We start from the raw sequence: 12,751 nt of genomic DNA, 5'->3' as shown, positions 1-12,751 counted from the left end.
ATATGTGATATGCTGAAAGCAAAAGACAATATATTCACGTTTATTTTTATGTGCTTCATCGTACTTTATTTTCTTCTGTGACCCTTTAACTTATTTTGGTTATCTACTGATATTATTGTTTTATAGAACTTTCGTTGATTTCCACAGCCAATCGAACAGATTTCTGTTCCAGTGTGATGATCTACTCTATCAATTATACGATAATATACTTTTGTTGATACTGTATATTCCGTTAATCAATCTGTTTTTCCGTTTAGCTCTCTTCCTTCTTCATTTACCAATCGATATGTTGCCGAGGTGAGACGTGGCGAAGGACTTGTGTGCAAAATATTGTAGGCTAGTGAACCTTGCTTTTAACCCCAGATAGCTGATGAGTAATACATAACAACATAACTGATTATGTAGTTAACTGATTAACTACATTCTGAATGCTCGTTTGTTAGCACCCAATACGCTCCAGTGAGTAACAATTATCTCTATTATAACGATCAAAGGATACACGCGTAACATAAAAGCAAATTTCCGGTTTAATGGTTTTGTTATGATTATCAAGCAGCATCGTATAACCATAGTAAATCCAGCAGAAAGAAAGGGAAGCGTTGTATACCGACTTGAATCAATGAAAACTATATATATATATATATATATATATATATAGGAAAACCAGCTGCGTGTCTACTGAGCGCCTGCACATACACAAATCAATATAAAGTTCATCATTTCGTTATAACTTTAATTGTGATCATGTTATATTTGAGTTACACTGACACAATTAGTTTTTACCACATACTAATTCTAATGATTGCTGAATACCGGTATATGGCTTCGAGGAGACGGTCTCTTGCTGGGATTAGCGCTCCATCCCAGCACGATGTTATGTCTATACGCACTCCTAATACTACTGCTAGCGTTAGCGCTCGAATATCATAGACCTTAAGCCTTTTAGATACTACTTATTATCGTAGACCAGTCTAATGTATGTAACGTACTCCCATTGTTTGTGTGGGGGTTGCTTCGCTATGGTGTGCCGTTCCCTGTGACATTTTGGTGGTCGCGACCGCTTGTCCTCCACTGATATCGCTACTGTATGGGGTCCGTTCTTTTCATTCCGCGGTTGTTTCGGGGGCTCGAATGGATGTCGCAGGAATGGGCAGCGCGACTCGAGGCGATGAGCCAATGCTTGGAGAAGAGGCAGGAACGCCTCCACTTCCGCCGCCACCGGCCGAGAGCCTTCCACAACACCCGCGTCACCCTCTTTCAGGACATCACCCTGGACATCCGCCATTCATTCCAGATCCCGACTACAATAGTTCGGATGATGACACACCCAAACAAGGTCCGTTGACTGGCTATGATAAACTGGCGAATAGGACCTTATACATCATACGTGAAGGAATGCCATTGTTATTACAATTTAAGATCCGCATATCATCAATCAATACAACAGAAACAAGCACATTTCTGGGTGTATGTAGCTCTGTTCGAAAGATAACAGTAGGCTGTTGAATGCATGTCACACATCGCAGAATCACAATATAAAAATTAGTGTTCAATGACAGTAAATAAGCCATATAAATAATTTATTTTATATACAATTATATACAACACTGTAAAAGTTTCCAGCGAAATTAACTACCTTTGTACCTACGTAAATTAAACTACCCTTTCCACGCTTAATCTGTACCATTTTCTCCGTGTTTATATATCCTCCCGCGCTTGCAACGTCCGATATTTAACATCACCGTTTTGTCAACCACACATATGCGTAATAATGATGTAATTATAACGGTGATGTTGATGTCGTTTTGGCCCTACCGTCACCCACCGATTGGCCTAATCATCTTTAAACTGCTACACGCTTCGGCAAAACCGTATCCATGTCGTTGCATTGGCCTTTTTATCCGCTACCGCCAATTTCCAATGGCTGCCTCTGTCCCGCTGTGATCGCGCCGCCGACGAACGACATCAATTTTTCCCTGTTTGAACAGGTTTATTCTCCCCTTCAGATCTCCCGTTGCCACCACCGCCTCCCCTGCCGGGCCAGGCGTCAGGCGGCGGCGCCGCGCAGATCAAGCCACCGGTGCGGTCCAGCTCGATCCAGGAGCAGCCGTTGCCCAAGCCTCCACATGGTACAGCAGCCCAGCAGCTCAACGCGAGTGCCACCGGGGTGCAGATCAAGCGACAGGGAGATAAGCTAGTATTAGAGGTAAGCATATAGTAAAGGTCAAGGCAGACAGAGAGGAAAGTGCGTTTGTAAAGCTCACGTAAGAGCAAAATAACGACCGACTCCCCGGACATGTACAATGTTGTATAATAAATTCTAAATAACCGCTTACGAAGTGCATCAATAAAATACCTAGCTACACCACTTTCTATACCATCTCACAATGTTTCTTGCTAGAGCAAATTGTGTTCGAACAAAAGCAAATACACTAATAGAACTAACGCGTAATTCAGCGGGATTAGTATCATAAAAATATTAGAAACAGTATCCATCTCGGGTCGCTTTCCTGATTTTGTCTAAGAGTGAATTTCAACTCATGGCAAGATTGTAATTTTATTTGCTCGCTTATCATGCCGCCCGCTCAGCAGCAGGTAGTAGGAGGCAAAGAGCACCCGGGAGGTCCAACCCAGTCTGTGATGCGCTGCAGCACAGCTACAGCCGGCCAAATGCAGGCCGCACTGGCAGCGTCTGGTCAGCTGGCGATGGGTGCCGCTGCAGGCCAGTGCAATGCCATCAATCGGCCTATGAGTCATGACGACTCGTCACTCATCGAGAAGAAACTCATTGAGCAACGCCGGGCCCAGGTGATACAGCAGCACATCCTGGCCCAACAGCAACAAATGCAGCAGCGGACAGCTTCTGGCTCAAATGCAACAAACGAGGAGCTGTTGAAACGCCTCAATCAAAGCTACGTTCAGCGGGGGCAAAGCGCCGAAGAGATGCTCAACACCTCAAGGCAACATCAGCTTACTCTGCAGCGTCAACAGCAACAACAACAGCAGCAGCAGCAGCAGCAACAGCAACAGCAACAGCAGCAGCAGCAACAACAACAACAACAGCTAGCCGCGCAACAGCAGCGCAGAAGCCAGAGTGCGACTCGAAGCAGTGAGACGAACAACAACAATAACGCGAACAACGCTACGAGCTCGCTTAGCCAGCAGCAGCTGTACTTCTTGCAGCAGCAGCAGCAACAGGCGCGCCTCCAACAGCAGCAGACGACGCTGCCGCTCACCAAACACAGTCAGGTAAAAACACCGAAAAGAAGAGAGACCAGAAGGAGAGGCAGAGTACAGTGAAGTATACAATAAAAGAATGATAAGTTTATCATTGAAGCAGGATATACGTGGACTAGAAGCCTAATTTCTTTTTTGTTGAGAAATTTGTTTTTTGCAATTTGCAGTTTTGTTTTTTACTATCCTGTATATATAAATGACGAGGAGTGTATTTAAGTTTGTCACTTCCGTTAAAGTAAACGTTATCATTGCCAGCGGGAAGTATTCCTCAAAAACTCTTCTGTTATGTGCCTTAAATGAGCCCACTACAATTGACGCATTCTCCACAAACGACAAGACAGCATCGCCATTGGCCCGTGTACCTCCACGAGGTATTGGCCAAGAATGGTGCAATATGGGCCGCTAATGATTGGTCCTAAAAAAGTCATTCGAACAAGTTACCAGAAAATTGTTTGTTTTCCTAGAAAGGACTAACAAATGTTCCTCGAATTTTATGGCCGATACATCAGTTGAATTTGAACGCAGACGACCACATGTTCGTAAATTCAGATGGCAAACAATTACGCTACCACTGGGAGCGGCATTATGATTGGATGAGACGACGCTTTATCATAACTTATTGCAAATATGGAAAGGTCAAAAATTATGATTCGTCTACCGTAAGTCCACATGAAGTTCTGCTGCGCAGTGCAAAATCGGATTCTTAGCAATTCAGATAGTGGCATATTGTGAAGTCTTTTACTTTTCTTGAGGGGCAAAAAATAGTAAACATAGGCAAAGCCAATGTGTACGTGATGACACGTTGTTGACAACACGTACACACGATACGAGTTCGAAAGTACGATACCTTAGTTTATCTTGACATATACGCTTACATACACGTGCATCTCTATTAAATTGAGCTGTACTTGATTATTTGCTTCTTTGAAAAACTATCTTCAACGCCATCCGGCTCCATATGCTCGCAATGCAGTGGCCCAAATAGCCTCACATCGCACTGACCGATGCAGCCCCTGGAGTGATTATGAGATGTAACTTAATGTAATGGCTATTATGGAAAGTAACTTGCTTTCAGTTTTCTATTGAAAATGTAACTCTGGCGCAGGCAACATTGTGGTAGAAAATAGCTGACTAGCAAAAGTTAAGTGCAAAATAATACCTGGATGTCTCATATAAGCCTACCTCTCGACATTTTGGGCAACGCAAAAACGGTGATTTGCTCAAATTGTGATACTTTTTTATCCGGGTTAATCCTTTGATTAGGGAAAGTAATCCGCAAAATACTGCAGATGAAGCCGTGTAAAGTTTCATGAGATGATCGACAGTTCAGTAAACTAATTCCATAAATAGCCGGCTACGTCCTTGTGAAGGAGCCATTATTACTTAGACTTTTATATGTATATAACTGCATAAGTACAGAACGTAAAATTCATAATGCTTAATCATTTATATGGAGACAGCAGATATTAAAATGTTATTGTGACAGTGAAGAATACCGCAGGGGCCAAAAGGAAAGTGACTAAGCTTCGTGGAATGACAAAATGACTGATCCTTTTTCTGTTCATGCTATCTGTAACTCAGAGCTGGAAAACTCGAAACAGTAATCGATGCTTCAGGTGAACAATATGTGCGCTTCAAAAGACACATCAACAACTTATTCGGTGCTAATAGAAAACTTACTAAATCTTCTTATAGCACCAAATAAGTTCAAACGCCAAGGATGCTCTAAAGCTGTGTGAAGGACACACATTCCTGCTGTCCGTAAATCTAGCATCAAAGAAATTCATAAAAACAACGCAAGCTAATGAACAATATAGTAGTAAATGGATATAGTGGAACTATCAATAACTGTCTGTACAAGATGTCTGTAAATAGCTGGACAACTGAATCGTTAATCCAACTAGAGCTTCCAAATGACCTACTATTTGGAAGTTCGCGAAAAAAATTTACAAGTACGAGACTTCGACTGTTTGCATGTGCCTAACCAGATTCGAACAGGAGACCTTCTGGATTCAAGTCCCCGACACCCCCGCCTGCTTCTTCCCGCGGGCAACTTTTTTGCTTAGGGGCTACGACTTAATACTACTATTATTTTTGATAATAATAAAAATTCGTCTATCGGAATATAATTTCACTGTTTTAGGAAACGACTGACAATTACTAAGGCAGTGCATGATCTACCAGTTATATTGGGATTAGCGTCATTATTGTTATTATTACGCGTATCTGTCTACTGCAATTTTTTTTATTATCAGGTGTTGACGCCACAACAACAAGCTGCATTGCATCAGCAGCAGATTTATCAGCAGCATCTTCAAAGACAGCGCGAGCTGCAAATGCAGAATCAGGGTCTTTATGGACCGACGCAGGGGAATCAGGCCAGCGGACAACCCCCGCAAAATATTCCTAAGAAGACTCTTAAGATTAGGTTGGACCAGAAAGTAAGTGTTAAAAGATTTATATAAACAAGTCAGACCTGCTTCTAACATGCGATACACATGTATTCACATTATACCATGTCATATATTGTATATATCATACCTCATATACATTATATGATCTGCTCTCGTTATAACAAGCGATAGAACATCAAGAGTTCATACGAAACGTGTTTTGCTAACAAGCCATAGCTAAGTAAATATAAATAGACTCGTTAATCTTTCAAGCATGACCTTTAGCCGTAGATATACTGAAAAATATATGTTCTATGATTGATTCTATTAATTATACTTTCAATGTGTACAACAAATGGTTCATCCAACTGTAATTTCGGACTTGTCAACTTGTAACTGTAAGTCGGATTTGTCAAGAAGGACGATAAAATCATACGACAACTCAAGTATATACTCCATATTTAGGGTCATTGTAAAATCGTTTTTACTTTCAATTAATCTCTGAAGCGGTACAGGCTAATGAAGAAAGTGTGAAAACAAATTACTGGTAAAAGTCACGGGGCATATGCTCATGGGTTCAAATTGGTCGTAGTTACTGCTTTTAAATTCTTGACGCTGACGTTGATTTTATTTATGGCATTGGCATAAACTCATTAGCCGATAAACGTCTTAATTTTACTAAAAGATTTAACCTGTTCGAGTTACACCTCTTGGGTTGTAAAAACACCTCTTGGGTTTTTTGGCCTAAGACGTCAACAGTTTTTCATTTTTTCCAGCTATGTTTGACGTGTTCGGGCTGGTTGACACCTCTTACTATGGTCAACGAAAAAAGCATGATGTTTTTACTTTGCATATATTTTTCGATTGGCAAAAGACATTTTTTCATCTTACTCTCTGCAGGTTATTTACATCCCAAATGATGCTTCATGCCAGATTGGCTGTAAATTGTCAACAAATGTTAACAATGTCAAACATTTAACAGTACAGTTTAAAAATAGCAAAGTTTAATTGCCTTTAACATTTTTTCGAAAAAAACTTCGTTGAAGATGGAGTACTATTTTAATAAATTTTATCTTTTCTTGACTCTGGACAACAAGCGCCGTTGGGAAAGTTCTATGTTAAATAAAGTACAGTGTAATTGTTGTAAGAAAACTGACCGCAAATGTCATGTCCCAAACAGCTCGGAAACTTCGAATAAAATAGGATTGCGATCTGTGGGAACATCGGAACTTCAATCGAAAAGATTCATCGATTTATTTATTTAGCTCTAGGGTCCATTTTCACAGAAAAAATCAAAGTTGCCTTCGAAATTTCCAAAACAGCAATAGTTATCACAGAGCAACATGATGTTGCAAGCAGGCTTCTCGCTAGCGAGGCATTAATTACGGTTCCCACGCCTTTTCCGTTGTCGTCAACATTATTTACAGAAAACAAATTGGGTACTTACCCGGCATAATAAATACGTATATTTAGCATTCTCGCCAGAGTTATCTGATATAATCCTGATGTTCCCAGTATTTGTCATTATTACCACGCTAATCGTTCGGTTGCAGGTGCAGGCAACCCGCCGTACCCAGGACCGTTGTAGTTCGCTAGATAGAAACATGGCTCTCCAGAGGTCGCTGAACTCGGGCACGGACTGCTCAGGACTACGCAAGAGCATCGACGAGAGCTTGCAATTTATCCGCATGCAAGTTGACAGTTTGGGACTAGCTTCCGTGTCCGAGGTGGCTAGCGACACGCTGCCTGAGGTGGTACCCCCGCCACCGGAGTTCACGGCCTCGGCGGGTCAGGCCGGCACCCCCCACGGTCCAGGTGCCGGAGGAGGCGGCCGTGGAGCATGTCCGCCCCCGCCACAGTTCAGTGACCACCTTCAGCATCACGCCCGCTCAACCACCGTGCCCCATCTTACTCCACAGCAACACGGTAAGCAATGATAATAATCGTTTGCCTATAGTTTATTATTAATATTATTACTATACTTTGGGTGAACTTCTACACACTAAGTTTGTTGTTGTCTAACTGCAAGAGCGGCCTTTTTGCTTGTCCACGCTTACAAGGTCCACTTGGACCGTACGTAGCTCGTGTACTGCTTGCTCTGATGAAATTACGATAATAGGGTAAGGCGATTTAATTGTCTATGTAAACAGTTAATCTCAGGACGGCTAAAGGTACGGGGTCGCTGACAGGCGATGAGCTCTACAAGCGCGACGATTTACGCTACATCAAAGTCGCTCATCAAAATGACCATCGAAGTCGTTGGCTCGTAGCGACTATGGGAAACTATTTCTTACGATATGTGCACTGGCCGAAACAGACATAGCGCCTACGGCTTCTCGTTAACTCCACGTTACACATTTAGGTGATATATTGTTCCAGACCTAATTTTTCTTTTATCAGTCGAAGCTCGTTATCGATATACGAAAGTGATTCAACGCCGTCATCTACTGTCATATTACGTGCGATTGTTTTGGTTATTGATGAAAAGCGTGCTTGCTCAGCACTAATTTATTATGCCTAGGAGTGGCGTTGGAACAGGTGGGTATATTATTGTCTTCTGCCGCCGCCACCGCTGCCAGCGGTGGCAGAAGCAAAGAACGTATTGTAACTGTCCAAAATTAAGCGCAAATACGACCATAACCACACAGAAATAAATATTGGCATACCAGTGGTTAGGGAGAAGGTTCATTCGAGGTAGGGAAACCTGTTTGACGGCCAGTCGATTGCGGTGATTCGAGGCTAGATAGGCGCCAAAGCCTTGCCACTCATCGGTTTCTAGAAGTAAATGGTCTCAACGCTGTCCCCGTCGTACAGGCCACAAGGTCTCCTCAGTACAGCGAACAGCCTCACACCTTAACATTTGTTGAGATTCAATGTAAACCGCTGGTCACGAGATGGTAATTACGATTTATGATTTCATATTTTTAGAAATTATATAGAAATTTATGGTAATATTGGCTGCAGACCTATGATTGCCAAAGCCGAGGAGAACAGATAACAAATCAGCAATGAGTGAATGCTATGCCTCTAAACTTAGCTTGCTAGAAATCCAATAGACTGAAATTCTAATAGGTCTCATCTTGCTCGGACGAACGACAAGCTTGAAGCTCTATATCTACAGTGTCGGTACATTTAATTTCTTGCTTATTTAATGCGTACATAATATTGTGAACCTTACTTAGTAATGCTGCTAAACATATATAAAAATTTATTATATTATTATATGTATAAGAATTACATTGACTATTGGAAAATATGTATAGACAGTTCATCCTTAATCAGTTAATTATAATAATTGCAATTAATTAACCAGCGAATTACGACTTAGTCGAACGTCATAGGTCGTTTGCGACGGGTATCCAATTCAAAGTTGTTTTCTGGAATCGTTGCCATTATTGTTCGTTTCGTGTAAAGCTGACACATTCATTATTGGCGTTAGGTCTATTGTAAATCAGTTCTTGGTAATGTTTTATATCTGTTTCTATGACTAATTTGTTAATTAGAAGTATTTTATGTCACGCGCTGTTACTACGAAACGGCCCATTATTTTTGTATAATAATAGGACTACATGAGAAATGATTACTTATGAGTACTATCGAACTCTATTACAGATAATAGCGTGATGTTTGTCTAGAAGTACAAAAAAAAAACACTTCGCGTACCCAAACGGGATGGTGCCTGTCACATGTTCCTCTTATAATTTTCATATTGCATCGAAAGCTAGCACATTGTATCAAAAAGAAGACCTTTTGACTTAAAATGTACTCTCTTTAGTAAAGACTAAAAAAACACCTCTGCTATTAACAATACGTGTCATTGCGTTAACACTCGCATCTAACAGTGGTCCTCTGCAAGTATATTTGCTGACTTTTTCATTTAGCCCCAGATATCGCACACCATTTAAGAACCGCACATGACTTCCCACTGTTACATCTGTGACGATTATTTTTTCTCGCCATAATTCGACATCTCCTCCTCCGAAACTCTCGTCTTTTCGCTCTCTGACTTTCGCTATAATATTCTCGATAGCTTCAGCATCCGCTCCTGCGCTCATCAGGTCGATATGTCTCTAAAATCCGTCTACAACCGATCAGTCCTCTTGTCTGTGTCTCCATGTGCTTTTTTCATCTTCAGATCTGTGTATGCGGTTGGCTTGCGTTAGATGCTGCAACGAGCGAAAACTCTCACGATCAGGCTTCACATACTACGATGACTAGGACAACGATAGCTGTCCTAACCATCGTGGCATGACAGATGAGAGGCAACCTTCTCTGAAAAAATAGACGTTCAATGCCAGTACCTTCTCGACCCTTCTCTCAAGTGTCACCTGGTAAAAGCCAAGCAAGCCTGTCTTACGCTTATTTGTAGAAATTTGTAGAATAGACAGAAACTTATTCTTTTTTGGTGTTGTTGATATCATGGTCATTGGCAACGTAGAGCGACGAGGTAAGCATGCGTTACTGATGAAGATTTATGAAAGACCACCTGATTTTTCGCTTTTTTTTCGAGCAGGCAATTAATATATTTAGTTTTGTAATATATGACAAGTAACTAGCTAATCCACAGCACCAGCTGACCGGAGACCTTTAAGCGCTGACAGACGCAAAGATAGAAAATGGTGCGCATGGAGCTTTTTTTTGATCAATTCACGATTAAAATTAAAAAAAGTCGGCCTTACATCTTTCACTTTTACCACGTCCTGCGCAGACCCCCACTTATACAAGTGACACTGCGTACAACGACTATATATGTATTCCCATGGCTTCACCATATAGAACCAATGCAGCAGCTCTTAGTGCATTTTGTTACGTCTACTACTGCTATCACCACAATATTTAAGATCTTCTAGCACTTTTGTAATTTATGCTGAGTAGCCGCTATTCTCACCATTATCTATTCTACTCACTGGTCGCTTAATCTGTCTGGCTGTTGTCTGGCAGAATTTGACACTTTCGAGTTTAGATCACTACCGTCCCATCGATGATGAGTGAAATGTCCGCGCGCGTTTACCATGCCACCGCTTCCAATGCAGTTGTCCGCCCTTTAACGGGAATGACGCGACGTCTGGGGCCAAGGACAACGGGAGTCTGGTCTGCTTGCGCCGACAGCATAAATCATTACTATTATTAACGGAGCTGTTTTTACGCGAGCGAGCATAAACATGTATATAGGTATATTGTTTGGCCGATCTCCTCGACGGAACGCTGTCCAGCCGAAGTAGCTGCCTGTTACTATTCCACCCTGCACAACCCGATATGTCCTAATTGAAAGGATCAGAAATTCGATGTCTAGTCTAGCACGACTGACGGGTTGGATGGCTAGTTGTGATTTGGGTACACATAACAACCAATCTCTGTCGACAACTGCCGACAGAAACAGTTCCCACAGTAACGATGTTATACACAGACACATTCATAGTACCAGCAGCACTACTATTCGCGATTGCATAGTTTTAGGAACAGTTGCTCTGTTAGGTAGAAGGCCATATACGCGCGGGTCTGTGCATAAACGGAAAAAGCCGTGGCCACTGCCCACCCATCCTTCTGATTTATCGGCTTGCCCAGGGGTCGGTAAACGCGGCAGATGATACCAACTGCAGCGCCGGCAACAACAACATCAAAAGCAATTAGAACAGGGGTAGCCACGACAACTGTGGCCAAAGTAACAAACAGTGAAGTATAATGACAGCATAAATGCAGCAACAGCAGCGGCATAAAAAGAGGATAGCGCGCCATGTTAGTTATTGACTACTGGTGAGTGTGATGCCTATGTCTGTGACACGATCCGCTTACCGCTAATGACCAGCCGCAGCACTACAGGTAACATATTTGTAAGTAAGAAAAACAGGCCGACGGCAAAACATGGCGAAAGTTTACGATGAAAACAACGGTTGATAAGCGCATTGAGCTTGGCAAAAGGCACCGATAATGACGTGAAATCGAATGCGAAAGACATATAAGAGCAAATATGGCAGGCAACGTACTAGAGGTGCGCGAAGCAAAGTGTGGCACTAGCGTATCCGTGCATGCGTTGTGTATCTTACCATCGATTCTGTCAAACGTTAGAAGATTTCCCAAACGAGAAAATATTACTCGTTGATAGAGCTCATCGTTCGAGCCGAAAGTAACGTCTCGCAAAAACGGTAATAATTAAATCACATACAGAGGCAAAGACAATTTTATATAAAAAAAGATTAGGGTCATTCTTGTATCCCTTAGGCGAGTTTTATTTAGAGTAAGTATGCTTGAGTCACATTACGAAAAACTGTCACATTGACACATTGCTTCACTTAAACACCAGATAGGCAGATAACATTGCCATGTGCAATGTCTTATACCGTGAGGACACCTGTGGACGCTTAAACCATATTGTTCGACTGCCTTCACATGGTCTTCATTAGGAATGTTTCTGTATATTAAATCTACGACGTAACCCCTGGATTATGCCATTTCTTAGCTTCGGCTGAATTTCGTTCGATCTCCGTTCTCACGATTAGCTAGATTATTATGTCTGCGGTTTATGACATAAGTTGGATCTTCATTAAGAAATTATGTAAATGTAACCACCGCTAGTTTTTATTGATATTTGTATTGTATGATACTGTATGAACACGTGGGAAACCACGGGGTTCTAGTGAATGAGAAATACTCATACGAGTAATTGAAGATGTTGTTTTTATGTCATAAGAAGGTTCTGCTAATCAGAGCCTTGTTTTCGCCATGATACACTATCGTCAGTATACAAAAGGACGAGCTCTACAAAATTTGCCGTAAAAAGGAATCATTCATCTTTAGTAAAACTGCATCAATTGTATTCAACGTACATGACTCAATTAACGGTGGAAAATTTACTGGCGGAACTACCTATCTCGTTTTAGTCATATCACGCCACCTAACTCAATTATATTATTCTTTGGCGGAAAAAGGATTCTACTGTGCCTTACGTCAGCTCTTTTCTGTTCCGGAGTTGGTAGAAACCAGAATACCAATGACAGACGAAAGCACGAAATATTTCGTTTACTTTTTTTTTCGAAATTGGCTACAGTCTCATATTCCTTTCGATGCCATCGAATTAATGAAAGAATCAAACATTCGAATGACAAATCATCGTAGTTAGGAGC

The 12,751-nt window shown here is 41.6% G+C and overlaps 1 protein-coding gene and 1 long non-coding RNA gene across 10 annotated transcripts in view; one reads left to right on the top strand and one right to left on the bottom strand.

The window, feature by feature from the left end:
- The window catches only part of Prosap (SH3 and multiple ankyrin repeat domains prosap), a 58,218-nt gene that overhangs the window by 30,442 nt on the left and 15,025 nt on the right, over nucleotides 1-12,751 (top strand). For 6 of the 9 annotated variants that reach the window (XM_086993304.1, XM_086993319.1, XM_022788568.2 and 3 more), the window contains 5 exons: nucleotides 1,145-1,336; nucleotides 1,989-2,206; nucleotides 2,590-3,249; nucleotides 5,493-5,678; nucleotides 7,184-7,556. In XM_086993304.1, the coding sequence (XP_086849430.1) occupies nucleotides 1,145-1,336; nucleotides 1,989-2,206; nucleotides 2,590-3,249; nucleotides 5,493-5,678; nucleotides 7,184-7,556 (1,629 nt within the window). Of the gene's footprint in view, nucleotides 1-1,144; nucleotides 1,337-1,988; nucleotides 2,207-2,589; nucleotides 3,250-5,492; nucleotides 5,679-7,183; nucleotides 7,557-9,765; nucleotides 9,905-12,751 lie in introns of those variants that run through there. The other 3 variants (XM_086993341.1, XM_086993314.1, XM_086993326.1) reach the window with 3 other exon arrangements.
- Nucleotides 8,813-11,559, bottom strand: LOC147758692 (uncharacterized). Its single transcript, XR_015319368.1, has 3 exons — nucleotides 11,424-11,559; nucleotides 10,538-10,723; nucleotides 8,813-9,902 (listed from the first exon to the last, which is right to left on the bottom strand). It is a non-coding gene; the product is annotated as an uncharacterized LOC147758692 (long non-coding RNA).

The sequence above is a fragment of the Varroa destructor genome, unplaced genomic scaffold (genome assembly GCF_002443255.2).
Source record: "Varroa destructor unplaced genomic scaffold, Vdes_3.0 BEIS01000001.1, whole genome shotgun sequence".
In the NCBI taxonomy this organism is placed as follows: domain Eukaryota; kingdom Metazoa; phylum Arthropoda; class Arachnida; order Mesostigmata; family Varroidae; genus Varroa; species Varroa destructor.
Note: the sequence above shows the minus strand (reverse complement) of the source record. Positions and strands in the feature narration are given on the sequence as shown.